The 15,896-nt window shown below is 40.5% G+C and overlaps 1 protein-coding gene across 4 annotated transcripts in view; it reads left to right on the top strand.

Annotated features, from left to right (window-relative positions):
- golga3 (golgin A3) overlaps nt 1-15,896 on the top strand; it is a 40,405-nt gene that overhangs the window by 19,117 nt on the left and 5,392 nt on the right. For all 4 annotated transcript variants that reach the window (XM_034150869.1, XM_034150867.1, XM_034150868.1 and 1 more), the window contains 8 exons: nt 673-767; nt 2,656-2,872; nt 7,940-8,083; nt 9,529-9,726; nt 10,095-10,211; nt 12,345-12,484; nt 13,791-13,923; nt 15,333-15,455. In XM_034150869.1, coding sequence (XP_034006760.1) covers nt 673-767; nt 2,656-2,872; nt 7,940-8,083; nt 9,529-9,726; nt 10,095-10,211; nt 12,345-12,484; nt 13,791-13,923; nt 15,333-15,455 — 1,167 coding nt within the window. The remainder of the gene's footprint in view (nt 1-672; nt 768-2,655; nt 2,873-7,939; nt 8,084-9,528; nt 9,727-10,094; nt 10,212-12,344; nt 12,485-13,790; nt 13,924-15,332; nt 15,456-15,896) is intronic.

Below are 15,896 nucleotides of genomic sequence, written 5' to 3'. Positions count from 1 at the left end.
ACTTCCAGAAACATACACACGCTCGCTCACTCTCGCTCTACCATCCACACACACACACATGCACACGCCACACCCCTCTCTCTCTCTTTTAAAGGGACAGCGATCTCATCTCACTCTGCATGACCCTAATATCATAACATGTGTGTTCTGGAGAATCACAGAACGGACGATCGTCCTTATTATTATGCCGTTTAAACCAATTATTTAAATGTATTTGTTAAATTCGGCATCATGTAAGTTGCGCTGACAGGTCCACACACTGCTTCCCCGCAGCGAGGCCCCCCCGCCCTCCTGTTGATAGTTCTCGATCGTTGGCACACTGATAACAATTTTTTTTTTTAATGGCACTTCATATCAAAAAGGTTGCCGACCCCTGATTTAGACATACTTATGGCTATTTTACTAATATATATTTAGACTGTAAGTGTAAATATGCACATTGAATTGTATCTCGTTGCACTGTCATCGCTACTACCTCTGCTTTTACCACTCTTATTTATTTATTGTGTCTATTTTCTACTGCAGTGAGAGTTGCCAAAGAAATGTCGTTGTACTTTGTATGATGACAATAAAGAAATATTCTTCATTCTTCTGTGTAGTAAATATGTATGGGTTATTGCACCTTAATGATAACCATATAATGATGAATATTGTGTTTTCCTGCCGCTCCAGTCTCTGCAGTTTGACCGGAGCCAGCTAGCAGCCGTGACGGAGGAGAACGAAGGGCTGCGGAAACAGGTGGAGCAGTTGGAGGGAGAAGCCAAAAAGTGAGTCATGTGCTGCAAAGAGAACTGCAGAGCTAGAAGGACTGTTGTCTTTATCTCTGTCATCAAGTGCTATTTATAAACATAAATAAATGCCGTTGCTGATAGATTTCCTCATGATGAGTCAGTCAATATGGCATCAACAACATAATGGACCCTGTCATCTTTATCCATAAATGTGATTTTCAGAGGTGGGAAGTAGTAGAGTACAAATACTTTGTTACTGTACTTAAGTACATTTTTCTGGTATCAGTACTTTACTCCACTACTTACGACTTTCTACTTCTTACATTTTGAACACAAATACCTGTACTTTCTACTTCTTACATTTCCCAAACAGGCTGGTTCCTTTAGTTTGAATGTGTGTTTGGTGGCGTGATCAATATTATTTAGAGTCATTGCGTGCCTATTGATTTGAACACGATCCGTGTATCCATAATTTCCTGAGGCCTGTACTACGAAGCCGGATTTTCCTAACCTGGATATGTTTGAGTTAGCCGGTTGGCCCAATCCAAAACATACGCGCTCTCGCTAAGCTGTACTACGACGCTGGTTATCAAGTGGATCGCTCAAGCCAGCCGTGTCCTATCTAGTTAGGTGCGCGTTCACATGAAAGGGGTGGTATTTGGAGCATTCGGCCAATCACAAACATGGAGAAGCGTACTGACAGCGCAGCGTCATACTTCCTGAATGAAAAGTGAACTTTAATATTAGTCAAATATGAAGAAGTTAAACTTTAAACATCCATGACTTAAACACTTTATCCAGGATAAAAGCCACATAGCTGCACCTGCAAGGTGAATACAGCTGGTAAAAGAAAAAGTGTTTGAATGCGTACATTAACAGGTTTATGAAATCACTGCCCCGTCTAAGACACGATCTGACTTTAATTACATTTGACTCGAGTGTTTCGTCAACTTAATGTGTTGCTTAAAAGAATACTTCTGCATACAGTATGTGACACTGTGAGTGTTGCACGGCCAGATACGGCTCAAGAAGCTGACTCGGATAAGGAAATATATGATACATTATGATGTGATATGATATGAATGATAATGGGACACATCGACGTCTGCACTCACAGTGCCGCGGACTGTACTTAATGTTACTCTGATCCGGTTACTTATGTTGTGGCAGATATTTAAGTAAGCTTTCTTAACGCTAATGTTATAATAGTCAGATTGCTCTGAAGATGGGAGGGGATATTCTATTAATTTTCACGTTCACACAGTCAGTTGATTTTGGCCGGCCGTCTTTCCTGCAACGGCAGTTTTTCTGTATTTCCTCTATCCTGTAATATGACTTGATCGCTTTAAACTCCGCACACGGAGCTCTGATTGGTCAGCAGGCGGTGCTTTCACTGAGTTGATCTCTTAGCCTTCAACCTAACCTGCTCCCGAGGAAATTAGCCGCTCAGCATAAGTTACCATGGAGATCTAGCCCGCTAAAAAGAGAACCAGCGTCGTAGGACCGGAAAGCCCGAGTTTTCCCTGAAGTCAGCCGGCTAAGCGAAAATCCAGCTTCGTAGTACAGGCCTCTGGTCTTCTCTAAAGAAGAGGGACCAATGAAAACGTTGTCATGTTGCCGTTGTTCAGCATGGAAACATTCATTAGCTAACAATGACATTATTGTTCTATTAATATAAAGGGAGGTCAGGTACTCTTTAAAACAGCTGCTAGTTATGGGTACTTTTTACTTGAGTACATTTCAAAGCCCTCTTTACTTTTACTTGAGTAAAGAAGTTTAGTCAGTACTTCTACTTTTACCAGAGTATTTTTAAACACGAGTATCTGTACTTCTACTTGAGTAAAAGATGTGTGTACTTTTGCCATCTCTGGTGATTTTAAAGATGTACAGTCTGATCTTATAACTCTTTGTATGTATTCATCAGGGCCATCTCGGAGCAGAAGGTGCGTGTGAAGCGTCTGGGGACGGATCTGACCAGCGCTCAGAAGGAGATGAAGGCCAAACACAAGGCGTACGAGAACGCTGTGAGCATCCTGAGCCGCCGGCTGCAGGAGGCTCTGATGGAGAAGGAGACCACCGAGGCAGAGCTGCTCAAACTCAAGGCCCAGGTGTCGGAGGGAGGGGACAGCCAGGCCTTCCAGGTACTGTGGAAACCCTCAACACAAGTTCAAGGTTCAAGGCTTTTATTACAGGGTTCGTACGGTCATTAAAAACCTGGAAAAGTCATGGAAATTCAAAATGCAAATCCCAGGCCCTGGAAAAGTTACGGAAAACAATATTTTTCCCAAAGTTTTGGAAAAGTCATGGAAATGTAACTAAAGTTGCATCAAATATAATTTATATTTTATCTAATCGCCGAAATAGTAATACTATAATGATAATAAATACTGTATCATATAGTAATGAAACGTAAAATAGCAACTGTCGCAGTATTTCGCTGGTGTTTACAATCACGCCCTCTAGTCCAGGGGTTCCCAACCCAGGGTGCGTACGGGTGCTGGAAATCCTTGAAAATGCTTGAAATTGTACGAGGTGTTTTCAAGGTTTGAAAAGTGCTTGAATTTTGGGAATGGTGCTTGAATTTGGGATAAAGTGCTTGAAATTGTAAATGCTTTACTTTGCTTTTTAGATTAAAAGAAAATAAAGAAGTCGGAGCGCGCTTAATTGCTTCGCTTTTACATAAAACAGCTCCGCTCCGACCTTCCCGCGCAATGCGCGTGACCGGCAAGTGTTTTTGTTACGTGTGTGACCTGGGCATTCTGATGAGAGTTAGTGATGGGAATTCCGGCTCTTCTTGGTGAGCCGGATCATTTGGCTCGGCTCACCAAGAAGAGCCGGCTCTTTCGGCTCCCAAATGGCTCTTCAGTTTACGACATATTATACCTTTTATAATTCAATCAAATGTAGCCCTGTTTTGACTAATGATTGATATGTGTACACATATCACTTAAATTATTCAATACATCCTTTGTACTGAAGTATTCAAAAGTCAAAATTACATGTTTAATATCAATTATTTGCTGTGGCCAATTGTTTTCATTGCATTTACAGACCCTTGTATCTCTCTGATACCACCCAATGAATGCACAGACTTGCTTGTAGAACCACGCCACACAAAGCAGATGGCAACACCTATAAAAACTTAAGCATCTAGACATTTAAAAAAAGGGGCTACTGTATCGACATTTTAAAATTGTATTTAAAGAAAAAGCCCAAACAAAACAGCAGGGCTCTATTTCAGTATTAACTATAGAAAAAAAGACAGCAACAGCTGACATCAAATCTTTGCTGAGCCCAAAGATAATCATAAATAACATAGTGAAAATAAATATATTGCAATGCTCAGTACAGCAGCATCCAACCGTCTCTAATCATAAAAAAACATAATACAAATAAATGTATTGCAATGCTCAAAACAGCAGCATCCAACAGTCTCTAATCCTTGGATATTACATGTCACTGCATGCATGCACGCACGGAGCAGCTGTAGCGCGGAGATCATCATATCATTCTGTCTTGTATTAACAAAAACTAAAAAACGTCTCGTTCGCGGGCGCGAGCCGGCTCTTTGAGCCGGCTCGTTCGCGACCGACACATCACTAATGAGAGTGATAGATGACAGTATGCCAGGAGGTTGCCGTTTCAACGAGCGTTGGCTAGCAGAAGACAAATACAAGCCATGGCTAAGACGAGGGTCAAGCGAAGCCCAAGAGGAGCCTCCTGCAAAGTGTGCAACAATAACGATGCGAGAGTCTGCGCTGACGCCACACACCACACGAAAGGTACGCCGTAGAGCATTTTAGATTAGGCTATCGTTGCATGTAAAATACATGATACTTTTCTCTGTGCGCGGCAAAACAAGCTCGCCAAAATGGCTTCACTAGTCTGGCAGTATTTTAAGTGTCCGAAAATGACAATAAAATAGCGGTATGCAACGTGTGTGTGAAGCAGAAATCCTGCAGCTCCACCCGCTGTGACGGACCGGTGAGCGGAGCAGAACACACATTAAGAGTTAGACCTAACACACTTAGCTATTTTATCTACCTCTGGAACAAGCTAAACTAGTTATACATATATTTATTCTTCACTGTCGGGTCGCTCATTACTGGACCAGTGAGCTGCAGGAGATACTGACGGGCTGTCAGGAGAGAGAGAGAGAGGGGGAGAGAGGAAAAGAGAGCGATATCGGTATCGGCCGATACTGATTCCGGCGATCGGCTCCAAAATTGGCGATCGGAGCATCCCTAATAATTATATATGATATGTTTTATAATGATTGATCATGAAAGTGTTCTCAAAGCTGGTAAAGGTGCAGCTAGTTTGAATGACTTTGTATACTACAGAGTAGCTTGTGAATTTACTCCAGGTGGAACTAAAGTCTGATTTAACACTTGATTATATTTCACATCATTCATCCACATCTGTGAAGTAACTAAAGGGATTAAATACATGTAGTGGAGTCAAAGTACACCATTTACCTCTGACTTGTGTTTACTGCCAACCTAAAAGTACCTCAAAAATAGTAATCAATAATATATTGAAAAGTTATTTGGCTGATTGTTTTATATTGGCTCAGCCAGGTTATATGGGAGGCCCAGTCTACGTACAGATGGGTCACACATTTTGAAATATTAAACTTAGTTTTCTTTTCTAACATTTTTAATTTTTCATCCTCATGTAGAATGCTATTATGAAACACACATTTGGTTGTTTATAGCATAAAGAACATCTGATTTAATGTGAGGTAGGGAAATAATCATTTGAGTATAAGTATGTGTATATAAATATGTAATTTACAACAGCTGTAAGATGCTTGAAAAGCTTGAAAATGCACCTTGAAAATGCTTGAAAAGTGCTTGAATTTGACTTTGGAAAAGGTGTAAGAACCCTGCCAACCTTTATTGTGCCAAGGACCGGCAGATACATAAAAATAAAATCGTGGACCGGTTGTCAATTTTAACTGATTTTAATATTTACTCACCACCAGCAGGTAGCAACAGAGACTAATTGTATGTAACAGCCTGAACAAATACTAGAACAATATGCATCCAAAACATATTAACAACGTTTAAAAAAAAATAATCAATGTTTTTCGGAAAAACGGAAAACCAAAAAAACGACGTTATTCAGTTTTTAAACCAAAACGGGAAAACAAATAAATCAACGTTTTGGTTTTGTTTGTATGATTCACGGATAATCCAGTGAATGCTGCGCACCGGTAACTTTCTTGTGCGCACGAGAGGCTGAGCCGCCGAATCCCTCGGAACATCATGAAAGCCATTTTCAACGGTTTTCTGGTGAAAGTTTAATTAGGCTACTGGATGAAATAATATGACTGGTATAGGTGCGTAAAATTGAAAAATACATTATGATAGAATATTTTTATATATTTATAATTCTGCAAATATTTCGATAAACTCACAGCTATTTCGCGGCCCGGCAGTAACACCTCCGCAGCCCGGTACCGGTCCGCGGCCCGGGGGTTGGGAACCCCTGCTCTAGTCGACAGTGGCTTTAGCCTATCGGAGCTACTATTTGATATAAGGCTGCCAAGATGGGAAGTGCAGTTTCAACAATGTATGGCTTCTAAGGGATAAGTACCAATTGTGGTTATCAAAAGACATTGACCCAAGACGTGCTAAATGCAAACTGAGTTGTAAAATATTCGATATTTCGAATATGGGTGAGGCAGCGCTTGCTAGCCACATGAAAGAAAGAGTCTTTTTTTTTGGTCATGGAAAATGAGGTAAAGGTCATGGAGAAGTCATTGAAAATCATTGGTGAAAAAGTGTATGAACCCTGTTATTAGTCATGTGTACATAGCTACAGTGTAGTTATGACGATGAAAATCTTAGGTCCCAGGCTCCTCCAACAGTGCAACACAATAAAACTAGAAAAACAGAAAAAATAGTGCAAGTAAATACAAAAAGGAAAATAGTGAAATAGTGCTACATTCAGTTTATTGAGAAATTCACAGCTACAATCTTTATTTATTTATATAGCACATTTTAAAAACAACCTCAGTTGACCAAAGTGCTGTACAGGCAATAACGCGTTAACGCCATTTTTTTTTAACGCCACTAATTATTTTAACATGCGATTAACGCATGTGTATTTGTCCTCGGCCCGCCCCGTAGTTTCAGAGCCCAAAGGCTTGTTGTTGTTGTTGTTAGTTGGATGGTGGCAGATTGTAGCGAGAGATATGGATACAAGAAAAGGTGTTTTAAACAGCAAGCCAAGCACACAGCTGATGCTGACAGCCCCACTCCTGCCGCTCGCTTGCGGCAGACCACGCTTGAAAGTTTGCCGGGGAGACGCCTGGACACGGCGTCTACGAGCAGCAAGCTTTCAACAGCGATAGCTAAATGGGTGGCTACAGCTTGCAGGACAATTAACATTGTGGACTGTGTGAGATCATTCGGATCGCATCCAACGTGTCGACTGCACATCACGGCGCATTATTTTGACCCCTGTGGGAACTTCAGTCTCATGCTTTGACTGTTATGAAGACAGAGGAGCGGCATTTCGCCGACAACTGTAAACAGGCTTGTCTGTTTGAGCAACTGGCTCAGTGCAAAGAAGTGCACAGGGTTGGGAGAGAGTGTAAGAGAGAGAGAGAGGTTCCAGGTTGTTGTGTTGAGAATATTCAGGAGAATATTTGTCCTTGTTCCAATGATAATAAACAAACATTTGCATAAAGCATATTTGTCCACTCATATGTTGATAAGAGTATTAAAAACTTGGAAAATATTCCTCTAAGGTACATTTAGAACAGATAAAAAATGTTTTAATTAGATTCATTAATCACGATTAACTATGGACATCATGCGATTAATCGCAATTAAATATTTTAATCGACTGACAGCCCTAGTTTTTATATACATTTAAAGTAGTATTATAAACTGCTGTTCATGTAAAACGTTGTGAATGGATCTGATATTCTGTCTATGAAAATATGTGGGAACGCTGAATATTAAGCATCCTTCATTTTGAGGAATACGTTTGTGAAGTTATCTTATTTTACTGTAAGAGCTTTCCAATTGCATAAATAACTAATATTATTATAGTTAAAAAGCCAAAGATGAAAAAACAGCCCTCGTCTCATATTTATTGATCATTAACATATGTGTCATTTCATTGTGATTTATCCTCGATAACTGCACCTGTAACTGAAACATGCTGAAAAGAGTGTTTTATTGGTCCTGCAGGAGAAGATCAAGGCTCTGCAGGCTGAGCTGAGGTCTGTGTCGCACAGCAAGGCGATGCTGGAGAAGGAGCTGCAGGAAGTGATCAATCTCACCTCCACCGAGCTGGAGGAGTACCAGGAGAAGGTGATGGAGCTCGAGGACGAGGTAAACAACCATCATGTTGTGTCTGTTTGTAAATATGTTCAGGTTTTGGACCAGAACTGCTCGTTATGTCGAAATGATAATAATATGAATCTTTATTTGTATAGCACCTTTTTCAAGTCTTTTATTGTCATGTGTACATAGCTACAGTGTAGTTATGATAATGAAAATCTTAGGGCTTTCGCAGCAGCTGGCCCTAGACTCTGGAACACTCTGCCCCTCCATGTGAGGTCGGCCCAGACCCTAGGGGTTTTTAAATCTACACTAAAAACACTCTCTGGCCTTCTAGTTAGAGCGGAGCACGACTCCTGACTTTTCTTTGTGTTTTTTTTTATTTAATTTTTTATATATATCTGTTGTAATTTATTGTCTTTTATTGTGATTGTAGTAATGTGTTTTTATTACATGTACAGCACTTTGGCTCGACCAAAAATCGCTTTTAAATGTGCTTTATAAATAAAACCTGATTTGATTTGAGGTCTCAGGCTCAGAGTAGACTATATATAAAAAAAAAACACATTTAGATTAAAGGTACAATGATACAATTGTGCATTAAAAGGAGGATAGTGCAAATTCAACACACAATCAGGTGACAGGTTAAAATGCATCGCAGTGGATTGAGAAAGTGCAGCAGACTGAGAGCAGGAGTTTGCTTCCTAAAAGGCTCAATTGTACAAATGTGTTTTGAGTTGTTTTTTTCCACCGAGCTGGCTTCCCTGTTTATCGGTATTTTGTTCCAAATGATTGTATCCTGTATTGTTCCCATCCTGATGCTAATCACAACCCTGTATGAGCAGCATGTTTACACCTCTGTCATAGTTCATTTTGTATTAACCACATGAATTGACCCTGCCCCCACTGGACTGGGACTTTAACACCCACCCACACACACAAAATCCAGCACCAGTCACTTTTACGCTGCTATGGACATTTTTTGCACTCTCATTTGCACTATGCACATCATCTTTTTATATATATGGACTGTACTTATATAGTGCTTTATCCAGTCTTTACGACCCCTCAAAGCGCTTTACATACTACATGTCATTCACCCATTCATACAGAGCAGTGTACCTTACTCTAGGACCTAACATTCACACACATTCACACACCGTTGGCCATCGGGAGCAACTCGGGGTTAAGTATCTTGCCCAAGGATACATCGACATGTTGACTGCATGGGCTGGGATCGAACCCACAACCTTCTGGTTGAAAGCCGACCGCACTCCCTCGCAGCCACAGTCGTCCTAAATATATATATATATCCTGCTTTACTTGAAGTAAACGGTTATTTCGTTTTTTTTTGTAAATATTGAGTGTTCTTGTATTTTAATGTGTGTTTTTTTTTTTTATACCTCGGGACTGTGGGAAACAGTATTTCGATCTTTCTGTGTGTACAAACATATTTTGAGATTGACAATAAAGTTGACTTTGACTTGGTTCCACAGCTTCAAGAGGCCCGCTGCTTCAAGAAGAGGATTCGGAAGTTGGAAGATGCCAACAAGAAGCTGGCACTGGAGCTGGAGCATGAGAAAGGGAAACTGGCGGGATTGGCTCAGTCTCACAACACACTGCGGGAGCACTCCAACATTTTAGAATCTGCCTTAGCTAAGAGAGAGGCCGATCTGGTCCAGCTCAACTTACAGGTGAGAAAATATCCAAACATTTTAATATTTGTTATCCCAGGGTTGTGGTCCGCGAAGCTATTTCCGTTGACTCCTTTAAAAGCAAACCCATCTCTTCGCATCTGTCGTCCTTATCAACTCATTTCCATCACCTAGTTTCCATCTTCATTACCATCACTTCAGTCACATGCTTTTATCACATGGCAACACTTATGTTGTTGTGTAATGTTTTTATAATTGTTATGCTATGACGTTTGTATTTAGTTTTTGTCTTTTGTTTGCTTTGTACAGCCAGTGATTTGGGGCTATAATAAATGTTGATTTGATTTGTAACGTAAACCTTTGGTTAAGAAATGATGCACTTTTTCAAAACAAAATATTGTGTTCAGGTTCAAGCTGTTCTGAAGCGTAAAGAGGAGGAGGACCAGCAGACGAAGCAGGTCGTACAAACTCTACAGCTCGCCTTGGAAAAAGAGAAAACCAAAGTCAAAGACCTGAAGGAACAGGTGAGAGCTCTGAGCATCCTTCTTAAGATGAAATGCCTACTGCCTTCATTTTGCCTTTCAAATGATTACAAACAGTTTGTGATTTGGATATATTTTAGATAATTTGCTTGGCCAGAGGCCTGTACTACGAAGCTGGATTTTCGCTTAGCCGGCTAAATTCAGGGAAATCTCGGGCTTTCCGGTCCTACGACGCTGGTTCTCTTTTTAGCAGGCTAGATCTCCATGGTAACTTATGCTGAGCGGCAAACCTGCTCCGGAGCAGGTTAGGTGGCAGGCTAAGAGATCAACTCAGTGAAAGCACTGCCTGCTGACCAATCAGAGCTCCGTGTGCGGAGTTTAAAGCTATCAAGTCATATTACAGGATAGAGGAAATACAGAAAAACTGCCGTTGCAGGAAAGACGGCCGGCAAAAATCAACTGACTGTGTGAACGTGAAAATTAATAGAATATCCCCTCCCATCTTCAGAGCAATCTGACTATTATAACATTAGCGTTAAGAAAGCTTACTTAAATATCTACCGGATCAGAGTAACATTAAGTACAGTCCGCGGCACTGTGAGTGCAGACGTCGATGTGTCCCATTATCATTCATATCACATCACATCATAATGTATCATATATTTCCTTATCTGAGTCAGCTTCTTGAGCCGTATCTGGCCGTGCAACACTCACAGTGTCACATACTGTATGCAGAAGTATTATTTTAAGCAACACATTAAGTTGACGAAACACTCGAGTCAAATGTAATTAAAGTCAGATCCACTCGTGTCTTAGACGGGGCAGTGATATCATAAACCTGTTAATGTACGCATTCAAACACTTTTTCTTTTACCAGCTGTATTCACCTTGCAGGTGCAGCTATGTGGCTTTTATCCTGGGTAAAGTGTTTAAGTCATGGATGTTTAAAGTTTAACTTCTTCATATTTGACTAATATTAAAGTTCACTTTTCATTCAGGAAGTATGACGCTGCGCTGTCAGTACACTTGTCCGTGTTTGAGATTGGCCGAATGCTCCAAATACCACCCCTTTCATGTGAACGCGCACCTAACTAGATAGGACACGGCTGGCTTGAGCGATCCACTTGATATCCAGCGTCGTAGTACAGTTTAGCCAGAGCGCGTATGTTTTGGCTTAGGCCAACCGGCTAACTCCAACATATCCAAGTTAGGTTGAACCAGCTTCGTAGTACAGGCCTCAGGTCACAATAGAGTGGTGCTGGAACGAGTCCTAAAACCTGGAAGTGAGTTATCATTTTACCACTTCCTGTTCCCTCGTCTCAGAGTCAACGAGTTTTTTGAACTAGTTTTTGGAAAACAGCTGGAAATAAGGTCTGTGGTTGAGACAAATTCAAGAGACGGATCACGTTTTGTTCTCAGAATCAGAAACAGGTTTATTACCAGGTAGGTTTACACATACGAGGAATTTGACTTGACGTCATGGTGCATACATAAAAATAAAAATAAAACGTGAATTAAAACACAGGTAGGGAACTAGAAAAATATTCGCTGATCGGCACAGTGCTTCTACGACATTAAATCCATCAGCAGTGACCCCACTGGTGATTTTTGAAGAGTTTACGTGTCTGAAAAACGATGGTTGTTACCAAGTGGCTGAATAGGACTACAGAAGTTGTCAAGGACGTAAAGCAAGTACCTGCCTCCTGCAAACTGTTAAAACAAACACTTCAACTTGTACACTTTTGAATCTGTATTTTTGAATATGGATCTTAAGTTGGCGTGACGTTGAAGTCGTGCGACCCTGCTGTACTCGGCTGTAGTTCGTTTATAGCATAACGTTAGCATTTTGCTTCTGGCGATTATATGGAAATGAAAAATAATAAAAGTAGGGTAGACATGTGGAGATTATCCTGCTGAACAAAAATTGCATTTATCAAACAGGTTCGTTTTCCACAGATCTTATTTTTTACAATATTCCAAAAGCCTATGCAGAAATCCCGTTGCTTTTTTGTCGAGGGAACCCAGCTTACTTCCGGGTCGGCCTACAAAAATACGTCATCACTGCACCACTCTATAAGAAGCCTCTAAGAATAGAAATGCGTAATTGTGATCTGTAGTAAGTCTGGTTGCATGTGTGGAGCATCTTTGGGGTTGACCGGATGTTTTGTCTCCTAGGTGGCAGCAGCAAAGGCAGAGGCGGCTCACAACAGACGGCACTACAGGGCGGCCATGTTGGAGCTGTCAGAGATCAAGAAGGACCTGCAGGCCAAAGAGGACCTGGTGAAAGCTCTGCAGAGGGAATCCCACAAACTACAGTAAGTCCATCTGACAACATGAAAGAATACAGTCACTTTTTGTAGATACTTTGAAAAACAAAAATCGGTTACGGCCCGTCCACACAGCAGCGTTAAAAAAATCTTGGAGGTGGGCGTATCTGAAGCTTGGGGATTTTTTGCGAGCAAGGCACCAACAACCAATCACATGAATCTCCCGCCCCCGACATACGAAGCAAAAAAGCCCGAAGTAAACTGGATATAAACTCCCCAAACAGGCGAAAACCTACCACTGTCTCTGCCACCTCCCTCCATGCCTGGCTCCTCCGGTTTATATCCCGGTAGGTAAATAGGGACTGGTCATAAAGCACCGGGTGATTCCCTACCGCTCATTTCTCCTCCATTTTTTGGAATATGAGGAAATGACCTGTGGTATGTCTCTCCCAGCATACACGCGGTTTGATTGGCTAGCGCTTGAACTGTCAGATTTGCATACACAGGATTTGATTGGCTGACACTTCCACCTCAGCTTCAAAAGTTGAACATTGCTCAACTTTGAATCCTGAAAATCCTAAAAATCTCCGCTCTGCTGCCCACAATGCAGTTCGGCGAAAAGTGAGGCAAAGTGACGTCACCCCATTCAAAGTGAATGGGCAGAAGCGTTCCAAGATTTTTTTAACGCTGCTGTGTGGACGGGCCGTTAGTGTGTTGCAAAATCTGTAAAATGAATCAGAATCAGGTTTATTACCAGGTACTGTAGGTTGACACGTAGGAGGACTTTGACTTGGTGTCGTGGTGCATACTAAAAAATGTAAAACACAGATAGCGAACTATTTTAAGAAAACTATAATAACATAAAAAATATATTGTTAAATAAAGCAGTATTTACATTGAAATAGAATGTAATAAAATATGTGCAATAATAAAAAAAAACAGATATTGTGTACATTGTGTGCATTAATGTAATGCATAGAGCAGCGGTTCCCAACCTGTGGCCACGCCAAATAATTTGCAAAACATTATAATTTGTGTGGAAACATTTTCATTATTAAGATTTTTTTTTTTGAACCTCCTTTCCTGTCTCTTTCTCGATCCTCCTTAGCAACGGTCATTACAGTCCTTCACAGCGGTCTGTACTACTGGATTAACAACGTGTCACATGTTCTGAATTGACCAATCAGAACTTTATTTAGCCTCCGTATTGTTTACGGTTGAAAGTGGGCCACGAAAACGAAAATGTCAATTCTTAAGTGGGCCCTGAGTTGAAAAAGTTTGGGAACCGCTGGCATAGAGTCTAAGATGGGGCTCAGGTTCGGATATGTATGATTGAATATGTGTTTCTCTGCAGGTCTCAGGATGAGCAGCATTCTCAGGAGGTCTCCAGGTTCCAGGAGGAGCTTTCTGAAGCCCACTCCCAGCTGCAGATCCTGCAGAAACAGCTGGACGAGGAGCTGTCCAAGCAGCCGCTCACCAACCAAGAGGTAAGAGACTCGGACTTGAAATGAAATATGAATGATGGCCTTTATTTAAATATCTCAACACTTGATGTGATCAGCACAATACAGATTTGATTTAGGATAACAAAGTATTAAACCTGTTTAGACGACAATGACAAAGGGGTTGTGCGTGACCTTGTCTTGTTATAGTAGAACAATACTTAACACAACATGCAATACATTGTGACTACAAGGACAACAACACAAACAGACAGCTTGGTCATATTTCACATCTTACAAAAAACATTAACCCTCACCCTTTAGGTCAGAATAAAAAAAACAATGAATAAAAAAGTAGAGTAAGAACTGGGATCTTATTGTGGAGTTCCTGTTCTATATAATGAGCTTGTTGGTATTGGAGAACATCTCTCTGTGTCACTGATTTTCAGAGGTGGGAAGTAATGGAGTACAAATACTTTGTTACTGTACTTAAGTACATTTTTCTGGTATCAGTACTTTACTCCACTACTTATTTTTCTGACGACTTTTTACTTTGACTTCTTACATTTTGAACCCAAATACCTGTACTTTCTACTTCTTACATTTTGAACCCAAATACCTGTACTTTCTACTTCTTACATGTTGAACCCAAATACCTGTACTTTCTACTTCTTACATGTTGAACCCAAATACCTGTACTTTCTACTTCTTACATGTTGAACACAAATACCTGAACTTTCTACTTCTTACATTTTGAACCCAAATACCTGTACTTTCTACTTCTTACATTTTGAACACAAATACCTGTACTTTCTACTTCTTACATTTTGAACACAAATACCTGAACTTTCTACTTCTTACATGTTGAACACAAATACCTGTACTTTCTACTTCTTACATTTTGAACCCAAATACCTGAACTTTCTACTTCTTACATTTTGAACCCAAATACCTGAACTTTCTACTTCTTACATGTTGAACCCAAATACCTGTACTTTCTACTTCTCACATTTCCCAAACAGGCTGGTTCCTTTAGTTTGAATGTGTGTTTGGTGGCGTGATCATTATTCTTTAGAGTCATTGCGTGCCTATTGATTTGAACACGATCCGTGTATCCATCATTTCCTGGTCTTCTCTAAAGAAGAGGGACCAATGAAAACGTTGTCATGTTGCCGTTGTTCAGCATGGAAACATTCATTAGCTAACAATGACATTATTGTTCTATTAATATAAAGGGAGGTCAGGTACTCTTTAAAACAGCTGCTGGTTAGGGGTACTTTTTACTTAAGTACATTTCAAAGCCCTCTTTACTTTTACTTGAGTAAAGAAGTTTAGTCAGTACTTCTACTTCTACCAGAGTATTTTTAAACACGAGTATCTGTACTTCTACTTGAGTAAAGGATGCGTGTACTTTTGCCATCTCTGGTGATTTCTAACATTGTCTTCTGCTTCAGGTGGAGGATCTGAAGTGGGAGGTGGAGCAGCGGCAGCGGGAGATAGAGACTCAGAAGCAGCAGCTGGAGATGATGGAGCAGTGTCAGCGCAGAGAGCTGGACAACCTCCAGAGAGCTCTGCAGGCAAGGGTTCACTTCATCACAGAGCTGCATACTTTACTAGACGTTGAAAATGAAGCAAATGTTTGTGTAGTTAATGCTTTGAATTACTCTATACTTAAATGTCCGTTAGTGTCTCGAGTCGAGCGGTCACAACATCCGATTTCGTGACCAAATAAACTCATGATATTACTGTGAACATTTGAATTTTTTTTACTGTTAAGTACATTTTTTACTTCTTATGGTGCATTTTGTGTCTTTGTTTTTTGGCAAATGCCTTTCACTTAACATAAAGTGAGATGGAGAGAGTTTGTTCCCATAACTGTATATATAGAAGGATTTAAGAGGCACTGTATTTACATGATATCAGTATTACTGTCAATACCAGTATGTTGTGATATGAGGGAAACGCAGGGTTAACTGAGCACTGTGTATAGATGGATAGATGGATAGATGGATAGATGG

Source organism: Trematomus bernacchii, unplaced genomic scaffold (assembly GCF_902827165.1).
Source record: "Trematomus bernacchii unplaced genomic scaffold, fTreBer1.1, whole genome shotgun sequence".
NCBI classification, from domain to species: Eukaryota; Metazoa; Chordata; class Actinopteri; order Perciformes; family Nototheniidae; genus Trematomus; species Trematomus bernacchii.
The sequence above is the reverse complement of the archived record's forward strand: the minus strand, read 5'-3'. Positions and strand labels throughout refer to the sequence as shown.